The 18663-nt window shown below is 40.2% G+C and overlaps 1 protein-coding gene across 3 annotated transcripts in view; it reads right to left on the bottom strand.

The window, feature by feature from the left end:
* SYNE1 (spectrin repeat containing nuclear envelope protein 1) overlaps nucleotides 1-18663 on the bottom strand; it is a 427410-nt gene that overhangs the window by 142521 nt on the left and 266226 nt on the right. For all 3 annotated transcript variants that reach the window (XM_074368141.1, XM_074368140.1, XM_074368142.1), the window contains 4 exons: nucleotides 15973-16167; nucleotides 14747-14887; nucleotides 8033-8200; nucleotides 7659-7820 (listed from right to left, as the gene is read on the bottom strand). In XM_074368141.1, the coding sequence (XP_074224242.1) occupies nucleotides 7659-7820; nucleotides 8033-8200; nucleotides 14747-14887; nucleotides 15973-16167 (666 nt within the window). The remainder of the gene's footprint in view (nucleotides 1-7658; nucleotides 7821-8032; nucleotides 8201-14746; nucleotides 14888-15972; nucleotides 16168-18663) is intronic.

Raw genomic sequence — 18663 nt, 5'->3', positions numbered from 1 at the left:
ACAAGTTAACTAATCTTTCTGGTTTTCAACAGGCTCGTCTGTAATCGGAGACGGGGTAAGCTCAGTTACGCCTGAGTCCACAATTCTGTGTTGAGAATAAAATGCATCACTTCCTTCCTCAACATTCTTCCCCCTCTGAACTTCCCCAAGTCTGAAACAGCACCGCGTTTTAATCACAAACTCACATGACACAAGACAGGAAAAATCTGTCATCTGTTGCTACGTGGTTACCTTGTCCTTATCTTTCTCCTCTCCCCATCTCTAAAATATGAAGTTTTCCAGGGCTAATTTCCAGGCCTTCTTTTCTCGCCTCACAATCTCTTCCAGGTGACATCCATTGTCAAAGCTGTAAACCCTTTCTTTACAAAAGTTGCCACCCCAAAACGTCTCTGGCATGCAGATGATTTCGAGCTGAAAATAACCAAGGTCCAAAAGACTCAGGAAAAAACTTTGACCTTCCCTTTAACTGCCTGAAGAATTTAGATACAGGTCCTATTCCAGGAATAGAGCTCCCACCAGAGATTAATGGGTGGGATGTGCTGGGGGTAATTCTTAGAGATCAGGTCCACTCACTCTGTGTCCCACTGTCTCCATGGGGGCCCAGCAAACAAATGTTTACCAAACATCTGCTTTTCCACCTCCACATGAATTGCCTTCCTCCCATTTGAAGTCCCAAACCACACCCTCCAATATCCTCTTTTGTCTTTAGCTGAAGATGATACATAAGGTGAGGGTTTCAACCATTTTGGTGAGTTACTCACTTTTCCTGGGTCTCTCCCCTCTATAAATGTTATTAAAATTTTGTTTGATTTTCTCCTGTTATCTGTCTCATGTCAATTTAATTCTTAGATCACTAGAAGAACCAAGAAGGGCAGAGGAAAATTTCTTTCTCCTTGACACTTACAAAGGTATATCCCTAACCCACACATCAGCCCTAAATCTTATACTTGTATGTTCAACTTGCAAATGTCATGGGTATCTCCATCTTACTGTGTAAAAACCTGCTTCCTCCTCTGCCTTCCCAAACCCAGTAAACTCACTTCCCTTCTCATTGCCCAAGCTTGAGACCTAGAAGTTATTCATACCTTCTGTCACCACATCCAACACCAAGTCCAACTGCTTTTACCTCCAAAACGTGTGCTGTATGTCTCCTCTGCTCCCATCTACGTCACAGCCAACTTATCTGAATTGCTCTCAAGGTCTACTGGGTGGAGTACCGCTTACGCGCTTATCACTCCAAACTATTCTTCATGAATTAATTAGAGTGACCTTTTACAAAGGTAAATCAGATCTTCTCACTCATCTGCTGTAAAATACTTAGTGGCTTCTTGCTTGTAAAATAAAATTCAAACTCATTAATGTACTTGTCTGATCTCACTCTCCTTCCTCGCCTGCCCCTTGGACCAAGCTCCCATCTTGCTCACTACATTCCTGTCTTCTTCAGTTACTCCAGGACCCCCAGGGCTTTCTGCCTCAGGGCCTTTGTACATGCTGTTCCTGAAAGCCCTGGAGCGCTCTTCCTCCCACTCTGCCTGAGATCGCTGTCTTCATCCTTTGAGCCTTAGGTTAATTGTCACATCTTCAGAGAGGCCTTTCCTGACCGCCCACTCTAAAAAAAAAAAAATCCCTATTATTCTCTATCAATAGCACCCTGTTTTCCTGCTTAACATCCTTCCCAGTTATACACCATCTCATTTTTTGTATTTTATGACTTCCTGGTTAACTGAAATCTTGACAGGAGAAATTCTTATTTGGGATTTGAATGGAGTGCTAGGAAAATAGGCCCTAGCTCAGGAGGGGCAATCATGACACCAAGAATCACAGACTTTACAGCTGTCAATATTTCCTAGTTTCCAGCGCGCCCCCTACTTGCACAATTCTCACCTCTTCAGAGGACTGCACGCTTCACTGCAAGCACATTGCCTCCTCAGAGTGGGCTCTCAATAGACATGAAAAAAGAAAGCAACAAAAAACCCCTTCTTTCCCTAGTATCGAGTGTCATCATGTCCGATTGACTTTTTAAATGAACTATTATACTGGAATTATTATATACAGCTATAAAAGTGCAGACTATAAGCATGCAGCTGTATGAATTTTTACCAACCGCACAAACCCATGCTCTTGGCACCCAGATCAAGAAACAGAACATTCCCAGGACGCTACAAGCCCCTGGACCTCCTCCTGTTACTACCTCTCTCCTTCCCAGAGATCACCATGGCACTGACTTCCAAACGTCATACATCACTTCTGCCTGTTTCTGAGCTCCATAGAATGGAACCATTCCTGATGTACCGTTTTGTGTCTGGCTTCTTTCACTTCCTCCATGACTGCGACAGTCCTGCTGTTTCATGTAGAAAGAGCTGACCCTTTTCATCATGGCATCGTATTCTACTGGTTTGTGGATCTTGTTCATTTAAGCCTTTCTAGTGGGTTCATAGCGGCATCTCACTGAAGCATCAATTTGCATTCCCCTAATGACTTGTTAGACTGAGCATCTCTTCCTAAGCTTGCTGGCTATCTGGAGATCCTTTTTTATGACTGCCCGTGAAAAACCTTTTGCCCGTTTTCTATTGGAGTCTTTCCTTTTCCTTACATATTCTGGATAGGAGTGCCTGTATTTCTTTTGGTTCTGAGTATTGCAAATATCTGCTCCCATTTTGTGATGTAGCTCTCTCTTAACGGGTAAAGGCTTCCTTAATGATATCTTTTGATAAACAGAAGCTTTTCATTTTATTGTAGTCTAATATATCAGTATTTTGCTTCATTGGAAAAGTTAGAGCTTACAGTGTCCTGTTTGAATATATTCTCACATGTTATCTTCTAGGAGAATGCTATTCAAAGTATGGTCCAAGAAATGGTACCAGTCTGCAAAATGTTTGTCTCCAGGTCATGATGAGATAAAGATAGAGAATAAATGTTAAGAAACTTTTATAGCAATTTTACACTGACATAATAGCCAAGCAATATTTCATTTTACTAAAAGCGTTGGTTTGTGATGGGTTAGAAATTAAAAATAAATAAAAAATTTGAAAACCGCAGATACTTTGAGAAACACTGTTTTAAAACTTTTTTTTAACTTCACATTTAGATCTACAATCTACCTAAGCTTAACTTCTGTGTCCAGTGTAAGTAGGGGTCAAAATCCTTTTCTTCCCCTATGGATGGATAGCTAACTGATCCTGTATTATTTAGTGAAAAGATGATTTTTCATCCATTGTTTGGCAGTACAATTTATGACCTAAGCCAAGTGTCCCTGTAGGTGTGAGGGTGCTTCGGGCTTCTAATTCTGTTCGATTGACCCACTTGGCATCTGTGCCAATACCTCACCATCATAATTACTATAGCTTTGTGAGTCTCACTGTCAGGATACACCCTTCAATTTTGTTCATCTTCTTCATATTCTTGACTCTTCACATTTTTAATTATATACTTTTTCATACGTTTGCAAAGCACTTTAGAATTACCAATCTCCAACATAGAACTTGCTGGGATATTTTCTGATGGGATGGTAACACATTTACAGACCACTATTCTATGTTATACATTCAAAATGCTTTTTGTCCAGTAAATTATTTTCTACCACTTTTCTAAAATCATTTTTGGGTACTTGATTGCCAAAAATACAAAATTCATATCATCTGGTCTGTTTTAAGGGCTTCCTCATAACTAGAGTGACCTCATTATGTCTTGTTTGCGCTGATCCTCTATATAAGAGCCCCTCACTGCTGCACACCACGTTTGTTCCCATTCTCTCCTCCATGCCTTTCTTCACACATTTACATTTATAGTGCCTCCTACTCACTCCTGCTATCATTTCAAATTTTCAAAATCTCTATCTTCAAAAAAACGGCTAGAGTCTCCTTTTATTTCTTTCTCCTACTGTAATCCACAACCACATTGCTGGTAATTCACTCCACCCCTAAAGCAGACTTTTTAACTATATATTAATGAAAGGTTTGTCTATTTCAGCTGTGCTCAGAGTAGGTGCTCAACACATATAGTTAAATAAAGTCTACTTCATGACAGATAAAGCAGGTGTCTGAACCATGAATCAACCAGGAAAAAAAAAAAGCCTTAATCTCAGTGGATTAGACCAACCAGGTGTACAGAGAAGTTACCACCTTCCGTTTCAAATTCAGTGTTCTAAAACAGCTCTCTGAATATTCTGCAGTAAATGATGAAAGAATTAGGGGTCCTAGAACTGTCCATGTTCATCCTGTTGGAGTCAAGCCTCTCCACTCATGCTTCAGTTTACTCTCAAGGGAGAGTGAACATTTCTGGAAGGTTGCTGCAGTTTTTAACTGGAAGATCCAGCAGCCACGCTTACTGGGGCATGGGGTTTTCTTTTGTGGTAACATAAATGTTTTGAAACCAGGTAGAGGAAGTGATTGATATGACATTGTGAAAGTTCTAATAGCCACTGAATTGTACACATTAAAACGGTTAATTTCATGTGATGTGAATTTCACTTCAATTAAAAAAAACATAAAGATCCAGCAGTCAAATACGTCTTCACTGGTGGCCAGCTGCTTCCCTACAACATCTGACTCAAAATCAAAGAGAGGGAGATGAAATGCACCTTTCTGGGCTCCTGACTTGTGCTTATAAGGAGGGCATGTACATGATGTACGTGGTTTAGAGAACTACCTTGAGCTTTTCTAAGACGACTCGCTCTGGGGAGAACACAGAGCTCCTGTCTGGTTCAAAACCAAAAGTAAACGTGAGTTTCACTGTGACTTTCAAAACTGTCTACGTCATCCCAGTTCATTTCAAACTTTGAGCTGTTATATATATTAAAGAAACAGAACCAAAATAACCCCCAAGCTCTGCCTACTAACCATCACTGAGTTTGGTGTGGCAAAGACGACACACGCCCTGACGGCATGAGCTGCCCGTGATCGTGAAGGCCCCGATTGGAGGGCTTAACACTCAGAACAACAGCCACAAGTCTGCTTGTGAACTGCATTAATGTCTTAAAATTAAATCTAAGGTACAATTTAAAGAGGGTAACAGGAAAGGCATAGCACTCCACTCAAATTCAGTGGATTTAGACAAGTGTTTAGAGAAAAAATATAAGAATTATATTAGTTCTTTAAAGAAATGTGAATACTTCCAGGAAATACTTCCAAGTGTTGGGGAGAAAAAATAACAACTGAAGTATTTTTTACTAACTTTTAGAAAATACAAAAAGCCTACTGGAATTTCTCATCCACATTCCACTGGAATTTAGAAATAGTAATTCTATAATAGTGTTTGGGATTTTTAAAGTATCATTCCAGAAGTCAAGAACCGATTTAGATACTGTGACACCATCAGCTTTTCATGTGGGCAGCTCTGTCCCAGAATTTGCAGAATTTAGGTACAGACAGCAAAAGTTAGCAAAAGTAGGTCAGATGGAAAATGTTAGATTTGTGATGATATGAGAAATTATACATTATTTATATTGCTTCCCCTCTCATTAGAGCATTAATATAATTGTTAAGCTCAAATGATGGCTAATTATTGAATCAGCCACATCTCCTCACTGCTATAATTGTTAGCTCCCAATTTAGAAAAGGGACAAAAGTCACGAGGTTGGCCTTAATTACAAGAAGAGTAACAGGTTCATTTCCAATTTATAACACTCAGCATTAATGTGCAATTCTCAGTTTTCTCCATTAAATCCCTTGAACATAATAACAATTTTGCTCTACACGCAGTTTGTGTGTGTCTTCATACTAATGCCTGAGAGGCAGGGTGAGGCTGGTGACTGGGAGTTAATTTGCATTTTAATTAGGAGCTCTGGAAGCTCAAGGCGGACCATCGGGATCCTGCTTTCATGCAGTTCCTAAATCCTGGGGGGCCTGGGAAAGCTCTTTGGGAGCTGTGGTCTGTCACCTGGGACACGAGAATGATGAACCTTGAACAAAGGCGGAGGTGATACCAAAGTACCCAAAGGTAGAGAGAGTCCAATTCTGTAAACCCTCTCCTGGGAGGTCGGCTTCTGATAATCCGAGTGTGTGACAATCAAATTCACTCTAATCCGGCCTTTGGATAATTTATGACAAATCCCTTTTGGTTGCTAAAAGGAAGCTGTAACCAAATGGATGGAAGCTCTCCTGCCCCTCCAGGTCCCGTGAAGCACAGGTTGGCGGTGGAGGGTAGTGGGCAGCAGGGCACACAGAGCCCCAGGGAGCACATTGGGGCCACCTGGACAACCCCTTCAGGTGACAGTGAGGTGGCTGTTGACAATTAGAAAAACAGAGTATCAGTTAAAGAGGACTGGGATGCTCTGGGAAAAACAGCATGGTAGTAGCCACCTAAGACCCTGAGTGTCCTCATGATTGTTTTGATCCAGGTAAACAAAAGTTAATTTTAGTTTTAAATATTTACAGCCCCCTCCCTAAGCCAGATGGACTACAGGTGACTTTAGGATAGCAGAAAGACCCACAGAAGGTTGTTTTTACCAAAATAAGGCCTAAAAATGGATGCTATACACTTGGATCTCTATTTTAAAAAGTTACAAGAGTGTCAGAAACCTGAAACCACTATTTCTCAATATGCTATCTCTAGATGAAATGTTCTCATTTTTGTGTTACACTGCAAGGTCCTATATTGTAAAAGAATGCAGTTTTATCTTAGACTACACACATGAACAGGCACTGTATTCCAAGTTTATCTTGGGTTTTAAAACTATAAAAATGTTAAGTAGAGAAAAGATAAAGTACAGAGTTTCACTCTTAAAGCTGATAAATTTTCCAGTATCTGATAGATACATACATCATATCATGCTTTTATAGCTCTTACTTTTGCATCTAAAAGTATATTTCTTTTCCTCTGCCTCTGACAGGGTCGTCACGTGTTCCTGGTCGGGGGCAGGGAGCATCTTCCTGTATCATGGTGACTACATATTTAGGTGACTGCATGCCTCAGTACCCTTGGACCCAGTAAAACCTGGTTGTGCACTAACAGTACATCTGACAATGTTGCTAAAGCATTAACTAGATTTTAATCTATGCACTTTCTTAGCATGCATCTGTTTCTAAAATAACTTCCATTGAAGTACACCTGATTTACAGTGCATTTTAGCTTGATGCATTTTTAACAATATCTTCCTGAGTCATCTCTGCTTCTCATGTAAAGCTGTAGGGTTGTCTAGTTTACCTTTTAAAGAACGACTCGAGTCTGGGATAACCACAAGACTGTAACTTGAAATCTGTTACTCTTCAACCGCTTCTTTGCCCACTGAAGCCTGAAAGGTATTCTCTTAAGTAATAAAGAGGAGGTGCTGGGCACACACTGGCTAAGTTTCTTCAAATAACAATACCCAGAGAAGGTAGATGAGGTGGGGGTTGGGGGGGTACATTTTATTCTTACAACAGTGGTTCAAAATAAAATAAAAATAATGTGGCGACTATAAGGAAATACATTGTGTGTGATGAAAGTAAAAAAACAACATCAAGATCTGAATTTCTTTCTTCCCCTCTTAGATCTCTCCCTGAACTGGTGGTGGAAACAACCACCGCTTGGAAATCACTTGGAATCCTTTTTACTCTGTAACAACCGATACAGAAAAAAAAGGTCAGCCTGCTCTCTTAAATACATGCTTGGCTGAGCAATCAGCCCTAAGACTGCACCTATTTAATCATGCAGGAAACTGAAGTCATGACTCTTTTTACCTGATGTTCGGCCATCTGGCTCTCTGGACTCCTTCCATGCTCTAGACTCTCACTGAGTTTCATCTCGATGGCCTCCATCTTCGTGGAGATGGACTGGAGGGAGTCCTGGTACTTCTGCTGGCGTTCCAACGCTTCATAGAGTGTGCGCTGCTTTTCGCTGATCTAAAGAGGGAAAGGGATATTACTAAATGTTTCCCAGCCCCTTATCTTCTAGATTACAACACTCCTTTCTTCACTGCTTCACCTCTGTGACTCAACAGAGGGTATTCAACTGTGTATGGGATGTGTAAACATTACACATTTATTTCACAAGACTATCGCCAAGGTAATCGGTGTCTGGTGGGCTTGAACAATTACACACTTTGAAGACTTACTACATTCTTTAAGGTTTCCCAAGAGCGCTGCAAATCATCCAGCTTAGCAGTAGCAGACGGCTCCAGTCCTGGCTCATACAGCTCCTGGGATGGCAACGTGCCGGGCGGTATCTTTGCTGCATCCGTCTGCAACCTCTCAGCAGACAAGGCTTGGTAATAAGCGATGTCCTGTGGGTGCAAAGCACAGTGTTCGATTCTAGAGGAAGCCAAGTTTCAGTTAACACGCTCTGGGTACTACTTGTCATGTGTAGGAAAGGGTTAGGATTCATACCTGTCCCAAGAGGCTACCAACTACTGAATTAAGTTAACTCTCATGACAAGAAGATCATATGAAAGCACACTGCAGTTCCTTTAGAATTTTTCATTCATATAAAAAAAAAAACACAAAATTTCAAGTTGCCAAAACTCTTTCCTATTTTATACTTGGTAAGATGGAAATACAAAGAATTTAACTGGTATACATATTTAAAGACCAATTAACCAGTATAGCAAACAGGAGAGTCTAAATGATCTATTTCCTAAAATGCTGTTTAATGTATTGATTAAAGTTTTGAATAATTTTTAAAAACACTTGATTTATATAAAATTTTTCAGATATAGTCAGGCTTTCAATATTTGTGAGTTCATTATTCATAGAAATTAATTTAAATATTTTAATATTAAATAAGGGGAAAATTTAATGTCTCTAAGAAACAAAGAGATTTCCTTTTATTCAATTCCTGGAAGTACACAAAAAAGAGTCAAAGTGAAGGCTGAAAAATGAGGCTTTTACTATTTTTTATTTCTTGGGTAATAAGTAACATTACACATTACATTAGGATTGATAATGGAATCTACTCTATCAAGACAAATAATTCATGTGTTTTTAATTGTTTCTATGGTTGTTTATAAGTATATTCACAGAAATTGAATTGGGGAGTAATTTTCTGGGAATTGCTATTATATTCTGGAAATTGCTATTATAAAGTTCACCACTTTCTCAGCTGCACTGTTTAAGATAAAAAAACCTGAGCCTTATTGATGATAATGTCTTGGTTAAAAGTACGGAAGATGTCCTCTGACACCTGGGAGACCAGGCAGTAGCAGGAAGGAGCCTGGTTCTCGGGGGTCTGGATCAGGGTCGTGTAGCAGAGTGAGTCCAGGCAGGACTCTGACACCTGAGGGGTCGGGACACCTGAGATCCCAGGGGAAACTCTCCTCCTAAGGAGCTGTATAATTGGAGCAAGTCACACATCTCACGCATCGGTTCCCTCGTCTGAACACCACTGGGTGGTTCTGAGAATTCAGTAAAGTGCCGTTTGAGTGGCCATGAGACCTTCTACCCATTTCATTGCTGCTGCTGCTGCTGAGGCTTCCAGATGAGTCCCCATCGCTTACTGATGAGACTGGAACATGGAGACTGGTTCTTTTCCATTCCCAACCCTGTCACTCAACTTGAGTAGATTACCTGGGTGTTTTCGAGTCCTTAACAGGCTTATATCCCTTCATCCTCCCCCGCTTCAGCCCCTTGCACATGATAGACTGACATTACTGAGTTGATTCACCCTGAGTACATTTCTGGCTGCGTCTAAGTTACATAAACACTGCTCTTGCCAACATCTGTGTTTCCTTTGCCCCTTTAACCTCTGCTTCAGTCACTTGGAAAACCCTAACCATGACTCAATCCAACTTTTCTTTCCAGAATACAGGTGCATGCATGCATGCACACACTCACGCAACCAGTCAAAGCCACTGAGATAATCCTGCAACTTCTCAAAAGTCTGTCTCTATTCAGACTCACCTCTAGCTCATGCTTTCTATCATCTTAATTAAGGATGACCCTCCTACCTACTTCCACAATCTCATCTATCTTTGCTTTCTCAAGGATCTTGAACCATTAACAGCCTCTCCCTCTCCACTGACTTTCTCCTATGCAGATAAGTAGAGTCAAATCTTTTCCATCTGAAAACAGCTACAAACACTTTTCTGGGGTTTTTTTCTTGCAGGATATCATGTATTAGAAAGCCCTACCAAGCATAATGTGACGGGTCGTCGCACACAAGCACATTTGCACACATATTCATAATCATCATTTCTTCCTTTTCTCCCTTTCGCTTCATAATCCAGTTTCTGGAGATGGTTGTTTACACTCGACACGTACACTTTCTCACCCTGAATCCACACTCTAAATGCCCGATTGGGGTTTGATTCTAGTGACTCCACTGAAAGTGCTCTTGCCACAGGCATCAGTGGCCGTTTTCTGTAACAGAAAATGATTATTTTTCAGATCTCTTGCTTGATGTCTCAGTAGCATTCAATGCAATAACCATCTGTCTTTGGAAACACTTTCCTTTTGATTTCTCTGTTCTCCTCCCAGCTCTCTAGTGATTCAGTCTTTCTCTTTTGTAGTTCGGTTTTTTTTTTCCCCCACTCATTCTTAAACCCTAGCTGTATTTATAAGCTCCAGACTCACATATCCAGCTGTCCATGTTTATCCAACAGTCTCTTCAAACTCAGTATTTCCAAAAAAACATCCAGAAGAAGAAATGGATTTAGGAAAAATGACAAAGTATTATCCATCTTTCAATAAACAGAACTTCTAATCACCTAACTTGGGAATTATTCTCTATTTCTTCCCTCCCCGACCACCCAATGCTTATGTAAGGATAAGGTTCTATTGACGCATACCCTTGCCAAAGCACTGGTTCAAGTTCACATTACAGCAACAACTTCCTAATTCTCAGGTTGCAAACTGGCAGCCTGCAGGCTGACTCTAGCCTGCATACATTTAACTGGGTTTATCCAGTGTTTTAAATTGTTTAAAATTTCTCTTTATCCAGAGAGGGAGCTTTCATAAGAATCCCGACTCGTGGCTTCTCTTGCCAACCAGAAGGTAGGTAAGACTAGACCCTGTGTCCGCATGGCTACAGTAATTCTAACAGAGAAGAGGCTGCCTTGTTGACGTGGGGAGGTGCTGTCCAGGTTGCCAACGTTTCCCCGCTGTTTCTCTCATTCACATCACTAGTCTGGACCAGGCATCAGAGTGTGCAGCTTCAGTCCCTTGCTAGCTTTCCTGGCTCAGGATGTGTCAATCTCCATTCTCCACGCTGACTCAGAATCTGTTCTAAAACTCACTTCTATGCAGAGGCTCTAGTTAAATTCCTTCATTGGTTAACTATTAGCTTCCAGACAAAGTTCAAATTCTTTTGTGTGGGATTCAAGGTCCATCACATGTGTCTCCTGGATCCCTCTCCATCTCATTTCTCCTCCTACCTCCTCTTCCAAATCTATGTTTCTCCAGTTATACTGATATTATCTGCAGTTGCCTTGATGGGCCATCTTCCTTCCTGATGCCTGAAAAACTTCCTATCTTTGCTTCCTTCTGCCTGAAAGACTTCACATCACTCTAGGACACTCCAACTGTACCTAACTTGCACTGCTTTAAAACTAAAGGGGGGCATCCTTGACCCACTGAACTCCAGCCTTTTTAGCTGCTTACTCTGTGTCCTTCCTTAATGCTGGGCTTCCCACCATCAGGGCATTTCTCCCACGCTAGTGTCATCACCGCCTGCTTTCACACAGACTATGAAAAACCACGGAAGTATCACTAATCCTGAGTCTATCATGTGCTGTTTGGCAAATAACAGGCAGGCATATACGTTCATTAAAAATTGTATATGTAGGGGGAGGGAACAGCTCAGCTTAGCATGCACGAGGTCCTGGGTTCAGTCCCCAGTACCTCCATTAAAATAATTAATAATAAATAACAAATAAACCTAACTGGCTCCCCCCTCCAAAAAAACTGAATGTGTAAAAGCACTTTTGTAAACTCTATTATTTTGCATACGTGGAAGGGGGTGTGATTGCTCCCCAAAAGGAAAAGCAAAACGTTGCTTTAAAGTCAAAATTTTAAATTAAATACTCTCTTATAAAGAAGGGCCCACAAAAGAATAAAATTAATTTGTTACAAAAACTTTTTTCTGGCTTGTGTGTGTATGAGGCTTATTAGACAGGAATGACAACTCTTGGTTTCTTAACATATTTTGAAAATATATCACCTTTTGTAGATTAATAATTTGCATCTATTTGAGGACCATGTAGATTCAATAAAACAAAGCAATCAGTCCTAAGTAACCACTAAATAAAGGCAATATATGGCATAGCGAGGAACCACCCTTAGAAATATGTCTCCCGTTGCTTATGTGCCCAAGTTATGAGAGCCATTACCCAGCAGGTACCTAAGTAATTAATATGGAAAAGCACCGCTGCTATTTGATTAGCATTTTCCAGCCTAACGTGTTCTTGCAAAATTAACATCACATTTAACTTTCACAATTTTGTGACTTAAGTAGCGTTGCTTCCATTACAAATGAGGGACTTTCCAGGTACGTTCAGCTTAGAGGAGGAAGAGCCGGGACCCATTTTGAGCTCCTCACCTGGAGCCTGGGATTCTCCCCATTACAACACTGCTCTTTTCAAATTTCTACTTCCCTGCACTCTTCTGAGAAGCCCAAGACCTGGCTCATTTTTAATAGGATCATGAAGCCAGCAGCAAATTCTGGGGCCGCCTCATTATCTCTATCCTCAAGTAAACTAAACTGTTATCACATTTCAGCTAATAGCTACCATCAGAGACAGAACACGCTGACTGTGGGGGGAGTCCGTTAGTTACATAATGAAGATCTCCTTACAGAAGCAGCAAGCACACAGCCTTTTTTTTTTAACAGCTGCGATTTTATAAAGCAGTTATATTTGGCTGCTCCTTGAAACAGCTGTGTACATTTTGTACAGGGTTCTGAGTCTGCAAACTGGAACTTCTCGGAATTCTAGATGTTCACCTCAGTTTCAAGAGAAAATATTGTAAACCCAAGCATCACTGGCCACGTTGCAGTATTTGTTCATTTTCCACTGGCTTATATCACTGGACAAGAATAATGGGACTGTGATGTTGGGGTTGCCTTGTTTGAGGAACACCAAGCATGATATTTTTGCTTTCTAACAGCTTCCTATGAGTATAGCTGTCTGACATGAACTAAAGAAAGATGTTTTCTTTTCCTAGTTTGCAGTTACACATATAAAGTATTTTAGGTTCACAATGTGATTTAATTGATGGTTTCCCATGATGGGGAAAGGTTATCAAAATGGGATTAGAACAAAGCACAATCTTGCTTATAATTTTGGGATTTGATTGAGCTAGACACTTAGTAATCATAATACTTTTGCGTGTTTTATCACTTACAGAACACTTTCACCTGTACATGGAAAGACACTTCACAAGATGTAGCATCAAGACATAATTCTCTAAAAGGGGTATTCTTCCCACAGTGTTCGTCCAAAGGGCAGTGTTCAGCTTGAAAAACTTAAGAACATAAAGCATTTTATAGACGATACATTTCTCTTACACAACAGAAAGCTGACTCTAGCCATATTTCTATGATTCTAATGACATCTGTGACCACAGGGAAGAACACATCATCAAAGGAAGAGCAATTCATGTCTGAAAATCAGAATTTGGAGAACAGCTTCCTAAATCCTCCAGAACACTGTAAACTTCTTCTTTTTTTTTTTTAATTTCTTTTCATCACTTTTGTTATTATTCATCTTATGGCTGCCTTTCTCTCTAAATTACAAGATGCTTGAGGGCAAGGACCGTGACTCTGGGACCCAGCACAAGATTTCATGGCAAGCAGGTGCTCACCATGTATCTGATGAATGAATGAACTCATACCTTCCCTATAGCTATATAGACTTTTACCAAGAGAATTGTTTTATCTAAAGGTTTCATGATTTTATTTTCCTTTTTGGAGGGGTGGAGAGGGGTCCTCTTTATCACAGAAATCCTTCTTTTCAATGCTTCTGCTTTAAAATAAAAATAACATGATTGATTTGTAATAGTGCTTATAGAACATTTGCTCTGTCAACGCTTCTTCCTTGATAATAAATCTCAACTTCTTGAGTAATTTCATAGTAAGGTAGTTAAAAATTTTTTTTTGGTTGTTTTGGCTAAAGGAAAAAAAGAAAGTATTACTCAACATGCATTAAACAATTTTGGCTATTGTAAAAGCATCCTTTTGATTTCTATCCAATATTTTTCATGAAAACTTTTTGACATATTTAATTTGGTATAATCTGTCATAACAACAAAGTATTATCCCCATTTTATAGGAAATAAAATTTAAGATTATTGAAAAATAAGTAAAAATTTCAAATCTACTTAGGCATTCCAACATACATATACTGAGAGACAGCTTTTAAATTTGTTGACATTAGTTAATAAAGAAAAAAGCATGATAATAGTGAACATAAATTTTCTATCTTCAAAATCTGAGCTGCCAAGTGTCAAAACTATCTTCAATGGATGTTAAAACAGCAATAGAATCACGTTATTCCACAAGGGTGACACAAACATTTCATTTTCTGTTAGGATGCAGTACTCCATCACAGACAGCTGTTAAAACTAAAGCCATAATGCCTTAAAACAGGGCCTTCTCCAGCTATAATTTCCGTGACCTAATTTCTTCTCTCGTCTCATCTCATTTCAGTAGCCTGAGAGAGATGCTGTGCTAAGCCAGCATTGGTCTCACATGACAGTCAGAGTCTGTGCAATATCACACCTAACGTTAACGGTCTGTTGCTCCAAATCTGAGTTTCATATCCACAGTCTAGTAAGAACAGAGAATGGAGTCCTGCATCCGTTCAGAGATCTTAGCTAGAAGAATGCCAAGTGGGCGGTACCTGGTTAACAGAAGCATCTGTATTAGCCACGGGTGAAGGGGAGCGACAGGCAGGTGGAGAGGAAATCTCACTGTTGGTTCCCTCCTCCCCAGACTCCTCAGTGACAGGTGACAGCAAAGTGTGACAGCGACCTGCAGTCATCTGTCACATAAAATGTTGCCCAAAGACATGAAAATAGGTTAGCTATGTTAACAAAAGACCTGGTTGGGGCACAGCTCAAAACAGAGGTAATTATACAACAAAGGTTAGAATTACTGAGACCCAAATTTACATACAAATTCTGTGCGAGTATTTAAAAGTTTTGTCTTCAGGCGAATGTGATGCTAGGAATCATTTGTAAAACAAACCGGGGTAGGGGGTGCATGTCATATTATACAGTTTAGTTGTTGATTAAATATTTCTTTATTTTCCTTTTCTTGATTGTTTGTATCTTTAAAAATAATAATTAAAATCATAAATCATAAGAGAAGGGTCTATGAAATAAAGCTTGAGCTTTTGTGGATATTTCAAATTCCTAATATTCTAGGGAGAGAAATGCACCCAAAGTAATATATTCCCAAAAGAGTCCGGGTATAGTTGGTTACACACTGCCCAAGGCAGAGCACACATGTGTGAAAAATACACAGCAATGGAAAACACTGAGTTACCAAAATAATTAATGCGTTTTAGATGCAAAGTGATGGGGGACTAATGTTGCAGACAGAAAATAATGGAACTTATTTATTTTAAACCAAAGTTAAACTTTGGATTTTCTATTCTCTTATTTTTCTAATATTTTTTTTTCTATATTTTTTAAACACTTATACAACCGAATACACAAACATATCTAATCAGCCAGGGCTTTAGCTGTAAAAACACACACAAAATATATGCAGTATGATTCTCTAATTCGCCAAGAAAACTAGAGAACTGTGCAAAGGAATTTCAGAGTCCCTGAGTATTACTGTTAAAATTTAAACAAATGCAGGCCGACCTTCAGCACATTAAGTAATTCAGGAATCTCAAACAAACAGTTTCATTTCAACTGTCACTGTTTACAGTGTCAAAGATTGCCCTTGGCCCAAATGTGGTCAGTATTAAGGGGACGTTTCCTCACTTCTAGTCTATAAGACACAGCACTGCTCCCTGAAATAAGCCTCGGAGAGGGGAACCTGAAGCCACCAGCCGAGGGATAGTCAGAAGAGAGCGCAAAGGCGCCCAGCAAACCGGCCTGGACCCTGACTTACCATGACCACAGAGGGGTGGGCCGAGGTCGCGGGGAGGAGCTCCCCGTCCAGGTCCTCCGTCCCCTCCGCCAGCCCCTCCACCTCGGTCACCGTCAGCAGCATGGTGGCGTGCTTGGCTTTCATGGTCAGCATCTTGCACTTGGAGTTCAAAGAGGCGATCTGCTCCTGGTAGCCCTTGATTTTCTGAGCCAGCTCCTGAGGAAACATTGCCCCCACTCCCTGTGTCAGAGCAGCATCAGAAGGAAACAGAACTAGTAGCGTTCATCTTCCTCCAGAGCTGGCCAATGAAATCACAGAGCTGTGCCAGCGGGGAGGCAGGATGTGGACTGTGCGAGCGCCGAGCCTGCCGCGCGCCCCGAGCCAGACCACAGCGCGGCGGGGCCGGAAGAGGTGCTGCGAGCCGGCGGGGCGGAGAGCGGCGCGCCGCGCGCCGGGGCTGCTAATCCTGGGAGACGCTCCGTACGAACCGGGGATTTATGCAACATTAAGGACCGGCAACTTTCTTTAAAACGCCCAAGGAATCTGAGATTGCCAGATGGTTCATGCCATGGAAATTAGGTCATGTGATGACTAAAACTACAAAAAATGCAACTCTCAGCTCTTACCATCCTGAATATGTCAAATAGAGCAGCCATTTGTGACGGGCCTGTCACAAAGTAAGCAGCATGTGAATTCCTGTGACCCTGAGGAATTGCTTTTTTTGTAGATAAGCTAAAGATTGCTTCTGAAACCCTTATTTTTTATGCAGGTTACTTCCAAAGTAAAATTTTGTACATTCATGTTCCCTCATGTACCCCATCATGCCTCAAATGTTTCTGATGCTTCCCACCAGAGCTTTGAACTGGGAGTTCAGTTCAGTTTTCACAGCTTTTAAATTCATTTGTTGTTGAAAATATGTTTTGAGAGAGAGTGGTTTTAAAACTTTTGCAAAGAGCTAATTGAAAATATATTCTGAACAGTACATAGCCCTTACAAATCGAAAATATTTAAATTCTAAAATAATAATCTAAAGTGGTAATTCTGAAATGTTAAGTTTATACTTTACTTGAAAAATGTATACATAAGTTAAAAAGTGAAAATGTAAATATTCTTTAATTCATGTAAACAAAAACATTAATTCTAAAAATACAAATGTATTTTAGAATTATCAATCTCCAACAAAGTACTTGGTGGGATATTCCAATGGGACTGTAATACATTTACAGACCTCTATTCTTCGTTATACATTCAAAATGCTTTTTGTCCAGTAAATCATTTTTTACTACTTCAGAATCATTTTGGGGTACTTGATTGCCAAAAATATAAAATTCATATCATTTGGTCTGTTTTAAGGGCTTCCCCATAACTAGACTGACCTCATTATGTCTTTTTTGCACTGATCCTCTATATAAGAGCCCCTCACTGCTGCACACCACGTCTGTTCCCATTCTCTCCTCCGTGCCTTTCTTCACACATTTACATTTATAGTGCCTCCTACCCACTCCTGCTACCATTCCAAAATTTCAAAATCTCTGTCTCTAAAAAGGCCTCCTAGAGTCTCCTTTTATCTACTTCTCACCACTGTAACCCATAATTACATTGCTGGTAATTCACTCCACCCCTAAAGAAGGCTTTTAAAACTATATATTAATGACAAGGTTTGTCTATTTCAGCCTGCACACAGTAGGTGCTCAACACATCCAGCTGAATAAAGTCTAATTCATGATAGATAAAGCAGGTATCTGAATCATGAAGCAACCAGGAAAAAAAAAAAAATCCTTAATCTCAGTGGATTAGACCAATCTGGTGTACAGAGAAGTTACCAGCTTCCATTTCAAACTCACAATGTTCTAAAACAGCTCCCTGAATGTTCTGCAGTAAGTGCTAAAGGAATTAGGGGTCCTAGGACTGTTAGTTTTCATCCTGTTAGAGTCAAGCCTCTCTATTCATGCTCCTTCACCCAAAAAGCTGTCATTTAGTGTTTGTACAAAACACATTTTGTGATAGTCTTTAAAATGATAGTGTGTGTATACACACACAAACTAGAGCTTTGAACTTGACATTCAAACTAGAGCTTTGAACTTGGAAGTTCAGAAACAAACAAAATGACAAGATAACAAAGTGGTATCGATGTGTGCATAGGTGTATGTGTATATGTACACACGCACATACACACACACGCAAACACACCATGTTATTATTGCTGTCATTTTGCTTCTCCCCTTCCAATCAAAACTGACTGGGTGGAAAGGAAAACAGTCCAGCAGAACTCAGCAGGCAGCCTACCTTCTTAACTTCTAGTAGAGAAGTACAGGATTTTTTAAAGCAAGAATTTAAAAAGTAGAAATCATCACCTTGTTACCTTTCAGGGTTGTAGATACTTAATTAAACCTAATAGGGTTTTTAAAACAGTGATCAACGGCTGTTTACCACATCTGGTCTAGTACCTAACAGATGCGTACTCTGTAATAATTAGCTAACAGGCACGGAGGGAAGACGTCTACCAGTGAGCTGGACTCCTTGAATTCTATATGTTTTCATTGGAAAAGTTGCCAAGCCTTCTGACTATGGTGAGATCTGAGGAATCTGTGTGGAGCAGAGTTAGTCCCAGTCCTTCCACCTCCATGCCAAGGGGACGGGGACGGCCATGGCCCCTCCTGCCGCATCCCACACAGCACACTCATCACTAACGGCTGTTTCCTAAATCAAATT

The sequence above is a fragment of the Camelus bactrianus genome, chromosome 8 (genome assembly GCF_048773025.1).
Source record: "Camelus bactrianus isolate YW-2024 breed Bactrian camel chromosome 8, ASM4877302v1, whole genome shotgun sequence".
In the NCBI taxonomy this organism is placed as follows: Eukaryota; Metazoa; Chordata; class Mammalia; order Artiodactyla; family Camelidae; genus Camelus; species Camelus bactrianus.
Note: the sequence above shows the minus strand (reverse complement) of the source record. Positions and strands in the feature narration are given on the sequence as shown.